The sequence below is a fragment of the Alexandromys fortis genome, unplaced genomic scaffold, assembly GCF_014885135.2.
Source record: "Alexandromys fortis isolate MF-2015 unplaced genomic scaffold, M_Fortis_MF-2015_v1.1 scaffold_71, whole genome shotgun sequence".
Taxonomy (NCBI): domain Eukaryota; kingdom Metazoa; phylum Chordata; class Mammalia; order Rodentia; family Cricetidae; genus Alexandromys; species Alexandromys fortis.
Genome location: NW_026067954.1, coordinates 4,605,394 through 4,624,479, shown reverse-complemented (window position 1 = coordinate 4,624,479; position 19,086 = coordinate 4,605,394). Strand labels below are relative to the sequence as shown.

Sequence of the window (19,086 nt, the reverse complement as noted above, 5' to 3'; positions counted from 1 at the left end):
TAACACCAGGATGACCTCTTTATTCTATCTGGTTAAACAGAAATTTGCATTAACAAGACACTGCTAAGCAGCCAGATCTTCCTAAGAATGTGACATTAAGGAGAGACTGGCTTTACAACCACAGAGCCAGGAGCGGAAAGAAAAGTACATACCTTTAAAGATACCTGCAAAGTAAGTCCCAATATCAATATGAAAAACTTGTAAGTCTATTTTAAAGGTGCTAGTCACCTGAGATAAAGTAAAACTTTTTGTAATTTCATTAAACACCGAAAATGAACACTACAATTGTTCCTGTGAAAACAAATGTAGAGGTATTCATAATAAGAACTAGGCAAATAATTTCTATTACCATCTTCGTTACTAATAAGACTTCACTGATTCATTGTAAGGGAGTCTTTGATACTCTAATGAGTAAACAAAATGATAACAAATCTGCATCATTTCTTTATTAACAAATTATACTACAGAAGCCAGGCTACTATTTCTGATTACAGAGGTAACAGAAACTGCATCTGTACTTACAGTAGCAACATAAAGTCCTACAAGAAGAAATTCTCTATCTGGACTGGCTAAGAAAGTAAAAGCCAGGGGCCATAAGGCCAAAGTACCATTGCCTACTGTGATCACAGGAGCTGTTTTAGCTTTCCTTATCTTTGATGAAACAAAAGTCTTATCAAAGGAAAGAACATAGGGTGCTGGAGGCAAGTAAGAAGCAATATGGAGAACTACACAAGCATTTTGTACAAAAAGTACACAAAGGCCACAAAAACTTGAAAGATAAAACACCAAACAGGGATAAGCCAGCTCTTTAGAACTGTACCAATTCTAAAGTAATAAGTCCCTGTCATGAGTGGAAGCAGAGTCCTTATGCAGGAACTTATTTGAAAAATTAAGAGTAGTCACTAAAAAACCTATGTGTTAAGTTGGACATAGCATAGGTAGAGAAAGTACTACATCTTTGAGAACTGAAAATTAAGAAACCCAAATGACGCGAGTGGAAACCAGGAATGCTGAAAGCTTCTACAGTGAAACCCAGTTTTCTGAGTGACTCAAACACATTGGAGGCACAGTACTTTCCAAAGTTCACCCAGAACAGTCACATGAGAGGTGTGTTTTAAAGGCAGCATTAAGTGGAATTTTGGGCCCCTTTCCTTCACTTCAACTCAAACATCCCTAATTTCTGTGTCTGTGTTTTCACAAAAGACTTCATTTAAGAAAAAAAATAGGAAAATGAGATCTGGTATGACCCTCCATTGACTTTTCTTTAAACTTGAAAAAAATATCACTGCTGAAACTGAAATTACATTTGAGGAATTATGATCAAAGACTTTAAATATAATTTCTATATCTGTGACATTAAAATGTGAAAAGTTTCAACCAACAAAGTATTCTGTATTAGTATATAAAATATATGAAACAAATTAAATTCATAGGAAGAACTTAGTTATTTCCACTTCTAAATATGTTCTGGTTCCTCCCAAGTATTAAATATTTCTGAACATTATAAAGAAAATTCTACCAGCTATTCCAGTCTTAACTTGAGCACATTCCATCCAAACACTGTATACTTTTTCTTTCTAAAAAAAAAAAAGTCTCAAGATTGTAAAAATTCTAGAATAAGAATGTATAGTAACCAAAAAAAACCATATTATATCATAGGATAAAATCTGCCTAGTGTTCTTAAACATAGTAACTATAAAGAGCAACCAAACCCCAGCACTTAACTCTGCATATACCAGCATATAATGTCAAAGTATAAATGACAAGAGAAAAACACAGAACACAAAGACCATTTTCTTTGATGCTATCATGAAGAGGGGTGAACTGAAAGAAGGAAAGTGGAACCAAGTTCTGGCTAGTTACTGAAGCTTCATTACTTCAACAAAATAGAACACAACTCTATAGAAAGTATTCATTCAGCAAACATGATTTCTTCCCTTCATTCTGGATTAAACAGAAGTGGCTGTTATTATAGATCAGTGATTACATTTCCTTTTAATTAGAAAAGTTTAAGTATTTACATAACTTTATTGCTGTTTATTGTAACAAAAAAATTGTTTGTAGAATCCATCCAGTAATGTAGGAACTGAAATCCATTGCTCAAGAAGACACCATCATAGATGAAATAAATCTGATGCTCAGTGTAGGGCATAAGAAAAGTCCTTGCTTGCCATCTGGTTCTTGCAGGAGTCATCTGTGTTCATTTCTCAGAAAGCAAAGAATCCATCTGACATTTCAATAAATATTAAATTGCAAAAAAATAGCTTCCATGGACTAGATATCCAAGAGTAGTTCTGATGAATGATTCCCAGAATCAAGTATGGCCGCTTTTAGTCCAGTGAGATGATGTCAGGAATGTTACTTCCACTGCTGGTTATGACCCCTGTGTCACTCCTGCTGCTGGATGAACTAACATGAGTACTGCTTTCATGGGGGCTGGTGGTGGTGACGGACGTACTGCTTGTTGTTAAGGGTGAGGTGAGACTATCCAAAAACATAGGAGGACAGTACTGCTTGAAACAAACAATGATGCTGATGAGGAAGAGGCTACATTGGTTTAAATAAATAGACTAGAAATTGTTAAAATACTTACAAATGACAGGTACAAAGTTAAATCCTCAGGGGATTTAAAAATAACAAATTTTGTATTTAAATAAAAGATGGTAGGGGCTTAGCTATTTTATATTCATGAATGCCACACATTTTTAATTGTCTTGAATGTGTGGAACTTGTTTGTTGGCCATATACACAGGGAAAATGCAATGTCAACAATGACTGAAATCATTTCATGTTAAATACTGATACCCCCAATTATGACTAAAACTGACCTCAAAAACAACGTAATAATTGAAAAAAGTTCACTGATTTTTCAAAATTTAGAATCAAACAGACCCTTTAAGAGTTATGTTAACAGCAACAAGCTGAATGATGGCATTGGAGTCGCTTTAAACAAAGACAGCAATACCTGTATAATTAGCATGTCAACATTCATTCTGAATTTGAGGCTATAGGATGTTGAGAGAATAATAACATAACCACAAATTTAATATTCCTTATAACGCTTCTTAAGATCCTTCTCCAAATATTTCAAGTACCCTTCCATCTGGATAGCCAATTCACATAAAATACAAAACCTGAGCACAGTAATCTAAAATTATAAGGAATTAAAATAAGAGCTAACTGGAATTTTATATTTCACAATACCATGTTTTACATGAGGCACAACTGCACTGACTTTGGTATAGATAATGTCTAATGCTATTAAGTTTGTCTTCAGTTAGACTACAGGAAAAAAACCAACAAGGATACCTAATGTTATGTATCCTCTATATCATTTAGACTCTTAGAGACAATGAGTTATGGACAGCAATTCAAAACTAAACTGTTCAGATTACATGGTTTTCAAGGCGCATTAAAAGAAGAAAAAGAAAACAGCTGAGAGAACAAGTAAAATTGAGGCTGCCTATCCATTTATTCATTCATTCATTATTGATTGATTGTTTTTTGATTTTTTTTCCAAGACAGGGTCTCACTATATATCTCCAGCTTTCCTGGAAAGCACAACATAAGCACTACATAAACCAGGCTGTCCTTGGACCTCAGAGATCTGCCTGCCTCTGCCCCTCAAGTGATGGATCAAACAGGTGATCCACTATGCCCGACTGAAGCTGCCTTTTGACAAAGAAAGTTACTGGTTTTTCAGATGGATAATTCCTGGTTTGTCTATAAAATTAATGCCACCCATGAAAAATTCGACAGACATAAGAAGCTCTGAAAGTGAAATGTCAAGTATTAAAAATTCTCTAAAATCAAGTCAATTGTATTGAAACTGAGGAAAAATATTTTTAAAAAGCCTAGATGATTCCATTAAAATCTGCTACCATTCAAGCTTGTTTTTTCCTCTATCATAGCACTACTCTGTAAAAATGCTAAAAGGTGCCAACCTGTTGCCAATGGACTCTGTGCCTTGAATAATTAAGACTTGGGTTGTAGCCATTGCAACTTTTACTCTAGATCCCTTAAGTATATACCTGCAAAAGGATAACAGGAATTATGGAACAACATGGAGATGTAAGAGGAAACCTATGGATTCTATAGTCAAGAGAAGTGAAGTCATTCTCACCCTCCTACCAAGTTACCAAATAAATCAGTTTCCCACTAAGCATATAAATAAAACTATGAAATAAAAACCATGGGTTCCAAGATTATTTTTCTTTTAAACCACTGTTCACATAAAAGTATATAACTCTCTTAAGCTTGAAGAACTTACGTCCTAGAAAACTATGTAACTTCCCCTGTAAGGTCTTACTCATAAATAAAGTCAGGATGAGAAGAAAATCCTCAGTCTGTTAATATCTTGGGCTCAAATTTCCTGTGTTGTTTGTGCAATCAAATGCAGATACTGAGGAGATAGGAGGCTCATACTGGACCTGCAGTTAGTCAATTCTGAAATTGCTGAGACAGGGACAATTCTTCCACCTCTCCCTAGGTACCACTCAAGTGCTTTCTTTGGCTGTTCCACCTCGCCCCTTTCACTTTCTCTGCTTTGTCTCTGTTGTTAATGACTGTCAGCAGAATCCATGCTCACCATGCAGTGATTGGAATTCTGGGATACTCCTAGAATCTCTTTCCTTTGATTGGAAACACAGCAACTTTCAACTGAAGCCTTTTCAAAGTCTGACTCTGTCTTTCAAACAATGATCTAGCCTCAGTCAGTGATCCAGATCTGATGAACTTTAGTTGACTGTTTTATATAAATCTTTTAATGTGTAGAGCCTTAACTTCTATGCATTTAGTATTGCTGTCCCTAATTCTAATCACTCAAGCCCTTGTAAGAAAGATCAACTGTTTATGATAAAAAAAATAGAAAGTTAAGTAATAAGAACAATAAAAAATAAATTGAAAACCAGTAACTTTATTCCTTCGAATAAAATTGTACAATTTTTCTATGGTACTTCCTTTCTGTCCACATGAGAATCAACTGTCCTGATTTTATGCAACTGGTCATTTTCAGTTAGTATGACATAATCAACAACCAAATACAAATTAGTTGCTTAAATTCAGGATACATACCTGTGGATCAACTGGAATAAGGGAAAGAAAATCCAAACCTAGAACAAAAATGCTTTGTTAATAGTTGTCTCATATTGTGGAGACAAGAATTATTTCCCAAGATCATTCTGCATTTATAAGCCAGGGAACATCTGTGGCAAATGCTCACCTCAGCAACACTGAAGTTCTATAATCATAATTGGTGATATCTAATGCATCTAAAATGAAAGGTGAATATATTCTCTAACCAAACAACTGGAAAAACTGCCTCCTGACAACTCAAAAGCAACAATCCAAAAATTTCCAGAGTTGGGCTAGTTGACCAAAATCTTTTCCTTTTATAACTTAATATAGCAAGAAGCAATAAAAAAGAAAAATATGATAATCATCTTTGGACCATTAAAAAACAACATACTTAGGTTCTTATGATACTTCACATTTATTTTTCAGAAATACACGTTAAGTGCGAATAATACCAATTCTTTAACAGATCCCACATCAAGAATTCTACAGAATATAATGCTCTGCACAAAGCAAGCACTTGGGAACTGCTACTCACTACTAAACCAGTTAACACCCATTACATCTGCACTCAGCAAATGCAATTTCTAAACCAAGGAACTCTACAAGTGCATTCTGGAAATAGAAATGTGAAAAAGAAGTTCCTTAAATAAATACTCAAGTAACAGTAAGCTATAGGAAAAACATTGTCTGAAAAGTTTACCAATAATCTTCAACGTAAACTCTGAAGACTTCCCTGTGTGATCAAATACTTCTAAGTTATTTTAAAACATTTTTAAAAAGCACATCCTGGACAGAGGCCATTAAGTTAGGGTAAGGCTGCCCAGCAATTTGGAGGCAAAGACAGGCAGGTCTCTAAGAGTTCCAGGCCAGCCAGGGCTATACAGTGAGATCTTGTTTAAAAAAAGACAACGAACAAACAAACAAACAAACAAAATAGGCCAATGTCTGTTCAATTCCATAAATATTTATATGCTGGCATTTACTATACCAACCACATGGAGTGAAATTCTAATATAATACTATATCACTATGAAAATAGAGATTAGTAAGAAAGATAATGGACACATTTAATAAAAACTATGAACAATTTTAACTAAAAATATTTAAAGTGTCATTATTTCCTTATTTACAAATGCGTGTATTTTAAACATTTATGATACAAGCAGTAACCCCAGCTGTTGGGGAGGAATTACTGAAACAATTTCTAAAGCACATTTTCAACTTGTTAGTATAATCTGTTAATTAGCTACATAATATAGAACTTTAAACTGATGAACAAAGCAAGCCACAATTCACTGTTGAAATAATTTACCCATTAAAATGATAACCAGAAGGTGATATATTTAAATAAGGAGAACACTTTAAATTATTTAATAAACCTCTCTGCTTTTAAAAAGCAATTCAAAAATGTCTAACCTTTTTATGCCTTCTGAAAGTTTTATATGACCAAGTCATGGAATATCATTTAGTAAACCGGGTTGATTTTTATTCATTGTTGCTCCAAGTGGCATAACAATTTGTTCAATTTTAAAATAGCTCCTACTTTTTAAAGACATTTTAAAATCTATTTATTGAGTTTGTCTGTGGGTGAATGTGTGTGCAAGAACACACAGTGTTCAGAAGAGGGGGCACTAGATACTCTAGGGCTGCAGTTAAAGGTGCTGGTGAGCTGCCACATGGGTACTATAAAATCAAGTCAGGTTCTCTGTAGGAACAGTAAGTGTTCTTGTCACAAAAGGTCCTACTCTGTAGCACAGGCTGACACATGAACTCACTCCTTCTTAAGTGCAGGAATAACAGGCACAAGTCACTATGTCTGACTTTCCATTTTTACGTTGATTACTCAATCTATTTTAATAACAAGCTAAAAAAAAAAGCCAAAGAAAATACTACCATTTCAGAAGATGTACCACAAATCGAAACAAATTATTTGAGAATGCTCACTTTCCCCAATGTTCAACTGTTGCCACTTCGTGACTCTAAGTGGACATGAAAGTTTGATAAAAAATTACTACCATCTCTGTGCTTTCCTATTACAGAATGTACACTGAGCGCCAATGGTTCCCAATATTGGTTATTTCAACCCAGCTTTCCAGATGGACTGACATCTTTTTTTTTTTTACTGGTTCCGCGTGTCCTAGCAAATGCAAAATCTATTTTAAAAAGTTTTTAGATGAATTTGATCTATTTGTTTTAATGTCTTACCCACAGATAACTAGACTACAACTTACACATGCCCATAAGATGTATAAACATTTTTCTAAAGCTTCGTTGAAATTCAGATTGCCTTCCAAGAATCACAAACTCCAAAAAGGGTTTAATGTGAATATTCCTCAATGAAAACATTCCCATGTAGTTTGAAAGTTATCCCTACTAATAAAAAGAATAGACTATCATCATTTTTATCATTTAAGAACATCATTTTGCATATGAAATGGTTTCAACAGTAAATTTTTACTGCCTTGTTAGGAATACTATTTTCTTATTTTGTTTCAATTGTAGCAACATATTGACAGTTTCTTTTTTGTCCTCATTTTAGTTGAAAATGCTGTTATCTTTAACTAAAAAGAAGATGCTATTAAGAATTCTAACAATACAATTTATGCTTTTAATTAATACTAATAAAATTGTAATTTTTAAATTTTAAATTCATTAATAAAAAGGACTGATCGTTTACTTCTTGTCCCCTCATTGACAAACACACAATTTTTCCTTACTTGAGCCATAAACTTCACAAAGAATAAATGCTACATGGTTGAATATGTAAAAGGTTTTAGCACTTTAAAATTTAATCATACAACTTTTGAGCACCATTCGCACCTGACAATATGGCACTAGCAATAATAAGGCAGACATATTTTTTCTTGAAATAATCAAGCTGTTTTCCACTCCATAAATACAAATTATGTTTTATTTTGTATTCACTGTTGCACAGTATCAGAAGATGTTCCAAGCTGCACTTCGTTATTAATATCATTTCTTCTTTGTTCTCCTGCAGATTCAGAAGATTCAGATTTATGATGTTTAAAAAGAATGTTAGAATCTATGAAAACTGTCTTCTCTCCATTCTTGTTGTTCTACTTAAATTTTTACTATAAAATTATTAAATTTAGCAATAGCGAAACTGTACATTATGACTAATTACATAAAAATTATATAGCAGATCACTAATTACCAAAAAGTGCATAGACAATAAAACAGGAGTAAAAAGCTAAACTTCTTACATGTCTAATTGCAATACAACTTTTAAGAACAATTTTTCCTAAGAATAACTGGCCCTATTCTATTTAAGCTTTTTCAAATGTTAAGAATGTTTTTCAGTATTTAACCAGATTATTGGTTTATATTGGTCAATTATCAGCCTTGAATATAAGTATGATTTCCACAAGCTTAATTTTTTTAAAAATATAAAAGTCATTTTAGAAAGACATACCACCACAAAAAAATTCACTTACGCTCAAAATCAGAATATTAACTCTCCCAAATTTAAAGAAACCATTCAGACTCCCATGATATGCAAACTAGCGGGACTAGTGATTCACACATTTTTTTGAGTATTTCTACAAAATAGAGGTTCGCTTTAGTAAATGGAAATGTTCACTATCAAAAACTAACTTTCAGCTAAAGGTCTCAAGCAAATCCTTTAGAAATACATACTTCTAAGACATATGAAGACAATGAACATTCATTCGTCAGTTTAGCCAAGGTTCCAACACACTGATTATTAAGAACTCTATTGTGAGACTGTGAACCCTCACATCTATGTCCTAGCAGTCTCTGCACACAATGAATATGTTCTGACTGGTCTTAGATAGTCTCACAAAGAATGTGAAAAGTACAAAAATCACAAACTACAAGTGAAGCAAACATATGTTAATCTCCAATGTCCTTCGATGGTTTTTAAAAGACATTTTTGGTGGGTATTATTTTTCATTTACTCTTTTCCACTAAATTTTATTCAGATAAAACTAAATTCAAGAGGAAAAACTGTACAAGAATAAAACTATCAATTTAAGAATAAAATAAACCAAAGATCAAAACCAACTTAAAAAAAAAACAGGAGCAAAGTGTATTAAATTAAAATTGTTCATAGCTAGAAGTCATAAATATATGATGTACTAGTTCTAACTTTGCTCAGTCTTGACTGACAAAAGATATTAAAAGAAGCATCTTAGCACAGAGGAAGGAAGAAAAAAGACTGGGAGACTGTGGTTAAATTTTATATCATGGTCTTGGCTGCATAAATTCTTGTACTAAGGTAATTAAAGCAAATTTGAATTGCTAACATGTGATGATTATACATATAGAAGTATCTCCAAATATTAAGACCTACTTTAGAGAAATACATGATTAACCCCATCCTTACAGAAAAGAAAATTAACAAGGTGAGGATCACTAAGCAAAAATGGACCCAAATGTATAGAAGTTTTGAAGAAAGACTTTTAAGGAAACTCTGTCCCTTAAGCTTCCAAGAAAAAGCCTGGGTACAAATTTTCTACAATTTTACAAAAACTTCCTACTTTACTCGAATATATCCTATCATCAGAAATCTATAGATTCTCATTAATTAAAATAATAACTGAATATCACATACTAGACAGAAATACTTCTACATGAGGTCTTGAAGTTTGAGCATTTACATTCAAAATTAATTTATTTATATGTATATATGTATACACACAAACATATATTTGTTGTGTTGATTAAGATTAAAAAATATAACTAAATCAAAGGAAAGAAAAGTTCTTCACATACCTGGCAAATCTGACGACACTGGCGTATGGTGGAACGGTACTGAGTAGTCTGTTAATGAAGGTGGAATAGCAGCAGGATCAACCGAAGTCACACTGGGCACCCTTACAGAGGATGGCTGATACATGAGAACCCTGTTTTAAAAAAATATGGGAAATTTCAAATAATCCGGCTGTTAGTTCACAAGAAAAAAGAGCTAAACTACTGAGCATTCTCAGATGTACGATCACTTAGTCTCAATCATTCACTACATAATACTTCTCTATTCTATTCCCTCTTTCCTAACACCCTTCATTCTAACGTGAATGCATCTTGATTCTAAACACTAACTGCTGGTGTAGAAGCAAAGTGGAAAATAGACCAGAAAACAGTGGTTCTCACCCTATGGAGGTCAAATGGCCCTTTTCACAAGGGTCACATAGCAGATACCCTGCATATCATTATGATTTATTTACATTATGATTAAAAACAATAGCAAAATTGGTTATAAAGTAACAACGGAAATAATTTGATGGGGGGGGTCACAGTATTAGGAAGGTTGAAAACTATGCTGTAATAAAACAGTACTTTAATTCAAAAATAAATACATTTTCTGCTAATATATACATAACATGTATATAGATAAAATAACTGGTCTATAAAGACATTTAAGACTGTCAGGTGGTGGTGGCTCACACCTTTAAATCCCAGCATTTAGGAGGAAGAGGCAGGTGGATCTTTGAGTCTGAGGTCAGCCTGGTCTACAAGAGCTAGTTCCAGGACAGACTCTAAAGCTACAAAGAAATCCTGTCTTGAATTCCCCTCCCCCCAAAAAAAGGAAAGAAAAAGAAAAAAGAAATTTAAGATTAAAATAGATGGCAATTAAGGTTTACTTAAATTGCTGGGCACAATGCACATGCCTTTAATCCCAGCATTCCCCAGTATAATTTACATAGTGACTTCCAATCCAGCTAGGACTACATAGTGAGATGTTGTCTCAAAAACAATACAAAACAAAAAAAGAAATAATAAAAAGATTTTAAAATAAGAACACCTTTATGAAAATACTAATACCAGTTCAATCAGTCTCTTCAGTTTTAATTATCTAATCAATTTCAATTACATAATTTGAAATCTGGATGTGATCTGAACTAAATTAATTGATTCTAAAGCTAGCCAGTCTGGTGGTACAATGACACAATCAGAAATTAAGAGAAGATGACCAGTCTTTGGGATTTAAGATCTTTATGATGTCCAGAAATAAAAATGTAGTTGAGCCTATTAATTATAGTTTAGGCTAGGCTTACACAGAGATTTCATTCATATTTACCCAATTTTTTTCTTAGCTTGGAAAAGCCACAGCAGCATTATGAACTGTTTACAATGGGAATGGCTATTTTAGCAACAGGTATGAAGATATGAACGGGAGTAAAATATCTAAATTAGCATTCCACAGCTGCCAGTTAACACCAAATTCAAAAGACCAAGACTGAAGCAAATTAGTATGAGGATGAAGGCAGCACAATTCTCTGGGCAGGGGATGCACCACCACAAAAATCTAAACACTGACACAAGTCTGAAACCCTGACATTAGCAGTATTTGAGAGGCAAACATCAGAAGTTCAAGGTCAATGCTTTCCCAAATAAACAAAACAACAAAAAATGAGGATAGGAGCAGAGAGGTGGGGACAAAAGAGAAAAGGCAAGAAAAAAAAAAAAGGAAAGAAAAAATACAACTTCTTTAGAAACTTTATGGAAAACCATGGTGACAAAGTGGGACTAGGATGATAATCAGGGCATCTAGATAGACTTCTATTTCCATAGCTGAAACACATTTCATTTCAACTATCATACTTGCATGATTCTCCAGTCAAATTTAACCAATAAACTTCTATAATCTTGACTTAGTGTGAAAGCCTGAAGTAGTTAGAATACAGTTAGACAAAAGTCCAACTGGTTTGTGTCATGATATAAAGACACTAAAACCTCCCTAGCTGCTACTCCACATCATTTGTCAAAAACAGATAATGGAAATGCAAAAAGAATACATACATGATTATATTGATAATTATGACAATGGCAAAAAAGGTGAGTAATAAAGGTTATAACAGTTCAGACATTCTGTAGGGCCATATTATACAGGCCCATATTTCTACATTATATGGCAGCAAGAATTTCAGGCCACAGTTTGCAGCACCTGCCACACAGAAGGACCTACCCTCTCCAGACAAACTGACACCATCATAAACAAAGGGTCAGGTTAAGCTAATGTAGCTCTGCTCCTTTTTTGTAAATTTGGGAGATTGCCTGGGGAAGAGGTGTTAATTCAGGAACATTAGATATGGGGGGGGGCGCATTGGTTTTGATTTGATTTGAATGTAACTATGTCCTGGTTAGCCCACCTGGGAGTAAGAAAGATATAATTTATTTCACAAGAACACACAGTTATGAGACCATGGCTATTTTAGAGACGCTCTGGAGTTTTAGATAAACTTTGAACTTTTTAAGCCTTGGATTTCTTTAAAAACTGGAACTTTTAAAAGTTTGAGTAGGGGCTGAAAAGATAGCGCAGCAGTAAAAAAAATCTCTGGTCACTCTCCCCCCAATTACAGCTTGATTCTTAGGGTCATGATAGCTAAAAACTGTAACTCCAGCTCCAAGGGATTCTGGTCCTGAGATAACTGCCTGCATACAGGGCATAGACATATACACGGACAAAATAACCACACACACACAAAACAAAATAATAAAAATTGGATTATTTTATTTTGTGATACTACAGTAATGTCATCTTGGGAACAGACGGTTGTGTTTGAACAGTGGTGTGCTTGTGTATCAGGATGACAAGGGATCAAATGTGCTGGTTAGTTGTCAACTTGACACAAACTAGAGTCATCTGAGATGAGGAAACTCAACCGATAAAATGCCTTCATAAATGACCTCTTATATGAGGGCACAACACTGAATGATCACTATGGGAAGGCCCAGCACTGCAGGAGGTACCACTGCTGGGCAGAAGGCCCTGGGTGGTGTTTTTTTTTTTTTTTTTAAAAAAAAAAAAAAGCAGGATGAGGAGGTCAGAGGAGCAAGTCACTAAGTAGCCTTCCTTCCTCCATGAAATCTGCCTCAGTTCTATCCCCAAGTTACTCCTTGAGTCCCTGCCCTGACTGCAATGGTGGACTGTGATATGAAGCTCTACGCTGAAACAGGCCCTCACCCCTCCACGCTGCTTCGGGTGCTCATCACAGTAAAAAGAACCCTAACAAAGACAAGTGTTTTCAGTGAATGGGCTCAACAGAAATAAGATGGAGTAGTAAAGAGGAAAGAATTAAGATAATGCCTATGACCTGAAGAGGGACTTAAAATATTGATTAATCTTACTGTCTCACGGTATTGCTTTCTTATTCATAATTTTTAAAAATGTAATCTAAGTGAAGAAAACCTCAATTAAGAAAATGTCTCCAGAAAAAAAGAAAGAAAGGAAAGAGGGAAGGAAGGAGGAAGGAGGGAATTAAGAGACACTATTTTAAATGTACAGTGTGTTGAATGCATGAAGCGTGAGTGCCTGGTGTCAGTGGGGGCCAGAAGAGGGCATCACAACATCTGCAAGTGGAGTGTTACAGTTGTGAGCCAACATGTGGTGCTGGCAAAAGAACCCAGTTCCTCTGAACAGCAACAAGTATTCTAAACCACTAAGATATTTCTCTACAGCCCTCAAAAAATGAAATTTTAACTCAAAACAGCAACTACTAATGATCAGGAATTTTTCCATGTACTACTGTTCTGATCTGGACTCTGCTACCTGTCATATAAAGAAAAATTCAGTCAATAGTTTTCTTTAAGAATCAGAATAGTTCTGGGGACTGGAGAGATGGCTCAGTGGTTGGTCTTCCAGAGCTCCTGAGTTCAATTCCCAGCAACCACATGGTGGCTCACAATCATCTGCAATGAGATCTGGTGCCCTCTTCTGACCTGCATGCATATATGCAGGCAAAACACTGTATACTAAATGGAATGAATGAATGAATGAATGAATCTTTTAAAAAAGCAATCAGAATAGTTGTGACAGTCCCCTTTTTGGCTTACTATCATCAGTCCTAACAACATCCACTCATCCATCACATTCCAGGCTTCACACTACTCGCTTTCCTGCTGCTTCCTCTGCGCTGCATTCATGGGCATTTCTCAATGATCAACACTGGCTAAAATACTAAGTACAAACACATGCCCTAAATGGAATAAAACTGGTATGATATGTATACTGTACACTGTTTCTTTTATTGAAGCAATCTAATAAGAACTCAGTTTAAGCAGACAGTCTATCATCAAGTTTATCAGGACACACTTACTGAATACTTTTAAAGCATCTGTTAACTTAGACAGCTGTCCTTATGACAAAACCAATCATCAATGTAGTTTCCAATGCTAAAGAACTCCTAGAAAAAACTTTACTTATCTCATTTTAATACATAATTACTAACTTCCTAAGACTGAGCTCAGAATTCTCATTATATGGGTTCATTTTGTGTGGTGTTAATGTGCAAATGTGATTTAGGTATTATGTATTAGGCATTTAGGATTATGTCAACTTTATGAAAATAATCAGGTAGCTGAAATTTAGACTTTTAAGATATAAACTTTCAAGTATCCTTGATATAATTACAAATTTTCACCTTATATCTACCAGTGTTTTTTTTTTTCAATCTCCATAAAGAGTCTTAATATCTACCTCTGTGGTATGTGACCACAGTATAAACTATCTCTGTTCTGATGCATAAAGTGGCCATTTTGAACCTCTCTCACCTCACGTATGTGCTATCCCTCCAGTCTCATGTCATCCTCAAGTACCGGGTTAACAGAGTACAGGACACATGCGGTAGACAGTAGACAGTTGTAGTATAAAGCCAGGCACCGTCTATAATTGCTTCAATTTATGAGTCAGAATTGCTACACAATTTTCGGTCACACATGAAATGAACCATAAGACCTGTCACTCAGTATTCCTCATCTTATAAAGTACAGTTTCTTAAACTACAGGTAATGTCCCCAATGGGCTTACAGGCAAAGGTGTCTGAATAAACACCCAAAATTAAATTTGTAAATAGATCATAATTCAAGGTGTCTTTGGCAATAGTCACCCACGTTCCACCATGTGACTCCATTTAACCGTTCTTAACACAAATACACATGCTATGCACTGCACATGTAGTTAAACCATTCCAACATGACAGCTGAAATGCCTTGGCTCAATTTCATCACTATTATGACCTGCCATGTTTTTACTGTACATATGAGTTTTCTACTGTTACTAGAATATAATAATTATGAAAAATAAAACTTAATTTCCTTATGTCACTGTTTCTCAGGATATAAGAAATTATAACATCTTTGGATAATATTGTATTACAGTTTGACTTCAAATATTTCTTTTAGAGTTGGCCATTTGAGGTTCATTTAAAAAAATTATGAAATGAATTTTGAAGTATGATTAGGAAAATTTTCTCAAGAATTTCTGAACTGTTCCTTAACATACTAACGCAATTTGATTCTATGTATTTAATGTGAATGAATGTTCTCGGCACTGATTATAAAATTAAAATAGCGATCAAATCTAAAACATGTTAAAGATGTTCTATACCCAGCAACACCAAATATTTAGCCAAAATTTAGTGTGTCTGTGTATGTACTCAACTGTGTACATGTGGAAGTCAAAGGCAGTTACCAAGATGTACTCTTCAATCTTATTTTTTCGAACAGGATTTCTCATCCAACCTGGCACTCACTGATTCAGCTAGCCTGGATGAGCAGCTAGCCTCTGGTATCTGCCTGTCCATCCCCTCAACTCTGCACTGAATCACAGACGCATAGATCAGAAATTTACATGGGTGCTGGGGACCTAACTTCAGAATCATACCTACAGGACCATCTCCTTGGCCAACCATTTAATTCTTTTTTTTTTTAAGATTTATTTATTATGTATACAATGTTCCTCCTGCATGTACACCTCTATAGCAGAAGAGGGCACCAGACCTCATTACAGATGGTTATGAGCCATTATGTGGTTGCTGGGAATTGAACTCAGGACCTCTGGAAGAACAGTCAGTATTCTTAACCTCTGAACCATCTCTCCAGCCCCAACCATTTAATTCTTTATGTAAAAATAGACACACCTAGCCGGGTGGTGGTGGCGCACACCTTTAATCCCAGCACTCGGGAGGCAGAGGCAGGTGAATCTCTGTGAGTTTGAGGCCAGCCTAGTCTACAAGAGCTAGTTCCAGGACAGGAACCAAAAAAGCTACGGAGAAACCCTGTNCAACTACCACAAATGTCCTATGAGTATTCTTGTATTATGCTAGGCATGCACACACACACACACACACACACACACACACACACACACACATACACACTAAAGAATTGCTTCTAAATAAGTTTATGACTTAGTATAAGTAAATGATGTGCATACTTAGTTCATTATTCCTGGGATCACATAACAATTTCTCAGGCAAAAACTGATCATGAGGGGCTGGAGATGGTTCAGCAGTTAAAAGCACCAGCTACCAGAGGACCCAGGTTCAATTCCCAGTACACATATGGCAGCTCACAATTGTTTATAACTCCAGTTTCAGGGAATCAGACATCATCATGTAGACATGCAAGTAGGTAAAACATCAATGCATATAAGATAAAAATAAATCATAAAAAAAAACAAAAGAAATATTTTTTAAACCTTGAATAGAAAAACATGAATAGAATTTTACACATGAATAAGTATGAAGCTCTTATAACTATAAACATTTAGTTATACTTAAAATGACAGGGTAAAATTTAGAAATACTTAAAACAGATTGATTCTACACTTCAGTAAGCACTTTAAAACTGGATCTTCATTTGTTTACCATCTGATCTTCAGAAGTATCAAACAAATTATGCAAAAAACAGCAATAATCAGCATATCACTAAAAAATAGTACATAGTTTCCTCACTTTATGTTGTTAAAAATAAACTTATTCTAATTAAATAGGTAAAAGAAAATATAAGCCTGTGTTCATAGTGTGATATATAAATCAAGTCCTAAATATGAATACTTTATTTTAGGATTTTTGGGGGCAAGAGCCTAGGTTGGTCTTAGATTCATGGTGATCTACCTACCTCAGTCTCAGAAATGCTACTATCACAAGTATTAGCCACCATACCAGCTTAGAATAAGTGCTTTAATAGCACAGAAAGCAGCTCAATAGTTTTAAGCTTAACATTTTTTGTTGTTGTTTTTGAGACAGGGTTTCTCCATATAGCTCTGGCTGTCCTAGAACTCACTCTGTAGACCAGACTGGCCTCAAACTCAAGAAATCCGATTGCCTCTGTCTCTCAAAAGCTGTAATATAAGTAGAAAAATCAACACTGCCTACATATAGAGGAAGTGCGATAACAAACAAGTGAGGAAATGGGGTTTGCACACTGGAAATATGCTGAAACTGTTCTGGAGTACTGAACGTACAATGATATGATGTATGCTGAAGATAGGTAAAATTTTGTTATTAAAAAGATGCAGAAGAAAATACTAAATAGGCTGAGGACACAGTTAAGACTAGCTGGGCTCCAAAGGTCCCAATACCTTCCCCATATTAGTCACAGAATGTACATGATAAGGTGCACCCATATGCTTGTCCGTATTTTGATTTGTAAAGTGGAAAGGAAAGATGATGAATTTTCCTTAAGGAAATACCAGGTTCCTGACATGATGGCCAGGTTATTTTATAATCTCATGAAAACCTAATAGTGATTCTATGAAGCAGGTATTTTTCCTCATTTTAACAGAACAGAAAGTGGGTAAAAGTCAATCAAGGAATACAACCTAAATCACCTCACAAGTATACAAGTGCCAGAAAAGATCTGTCCTTCCAAGCCTCCTGCATCTACATTCCATTATACCAACATTCTTACACTGGACTGAGATACCAAATCATACAAGTGGGTTCAAGAATATAACACAAGGTATAAACACTTAAATTCCCACTTCCTAGAGATGCTGAATATTTCTATCAAAGTTTGATTTCCTGTAAATAATGTTCTTACTTGAAAATATTTCAACTATACCAAAAGCAGATGAAAACTGTCTTCGATAGTGACTCTGCACAGACATATTTCAAAGCCACCCCAAGAACAACTAGTTTTAAGTGCAATGAACAATAGTGAACTATAAACTGACGAACCCTTTGGTTGGACTGCTTTGTGTTTCTGACATAAAGATGCATTTCCTTTTGGCAGGAGGGTCGTCTTCTTCATCAGAAGAGCTCTCTATTGTTAGATCAATAACATCTATCTTCTTCTTGTTTGCATCACTGGATATAGTCATTGAACAAGGTTTACTAAAGACACTTGTACCTGGAGGTGGATCAACAGGAAGAAAAAAGAAATATCAAAGATAAAACACAAATAAGCTCTAAGTCTTAAATGCCTACATATATACATAATACACATCCAGGGAAGCCGTTTCACTCTAGTAGGGACAGAGTCCAGGTGCCTACCTTGTCTGTTAAACATTTATGTCAAAGTCAGGGACATTCCTGACAGAGATCAGAGCCTCCTTCACAGTACACTTATTCTCTCCAGGACTATCAGTAGGTTAGTACAGGGTCTAGTACTGCTCACGCTGTCTGTCTGGTTAGTAATTATTATACAGACCGACCTTAAGGGTTAGGAAACTGGTATCATGCCATGTGACAACAGTGTAGAATGTGCACAGTCAGCTGTGTGTTGTTATACACATATGGCACCATTAAGTAAGAGACATCTGGCCTCGAGTATGCAGTATCAGCAGCTGTATATTTTTACATGTAGCATCACTGAGTCAGAATCTGACATTTCAACTATAGCAATCTTGCTCATATTTAAAAAAGAAAAAAAATCCCAAATTAGTTACCTAAGTAACTGATATGAATCATCTAGTTATCACCCATTATGTTTATATAAGTAATCACGTTTAGCATGTTATGTAATGTTACACCCTCTCATCTATCAAAAAAAAAAGAAAGAAAAAGCATCACATATTAATCAATAAAACTGTGTCTGCACACTTTTTACATAATAAGGGCAACCCTGGCAATCTAATCCCTAAGAGATCCGTGACGATCATAAGAGAATAATGAACATAGCCATAAAGTCTTTATTTCTAGTATTCAGAAAATTATTTTTTTTTTAAGAATTTCAACACAGAAAAAAGTCAAATGCAATGAATTCAGAGGTTGAATGTATGCGTGGTGGACTTTACTTCCTAAA

General features: G+C 34.9%; 1 protein-coding gene across 6 annotated transcripts in view; it reads right to left on the bottom strand.

The window, feature by feature from the left end:
- Positions 1-431: 431 nt before the first annotated feature.
- Pias2 (protein inhibitor of activated STAT 2) overlaps positions 432-19,086 on the bottom strand; it is an 88,563-nt gene continuing 69,908 nt past the window's right edge. For 3 of the 6 annotated variants that reach the window (XM_050151571.1, XM_050151573.1, XM_050151574.1), the window contains 4 exons: positions 18,021-18,192; positions 9,832-9,962; positions 5,074-5,111; positions 432-2,513 (listed from right to left, as the gene is read on the bottom strand). In XM_050151571.1, the coding sequence (XP_050007528.1) occupies positions 2,331-2,513; positions 5,074-5,111; positions 9,832-9,962; positions 18,021-18,192 (524 nt within the window). In that variant the 3' untranslated portion in view covers positions 432-2,330. The other 3 variants (XM_050151572.1, XM_050151576.1, XM_050151575.1) reach the window with 3 other exon arrangements.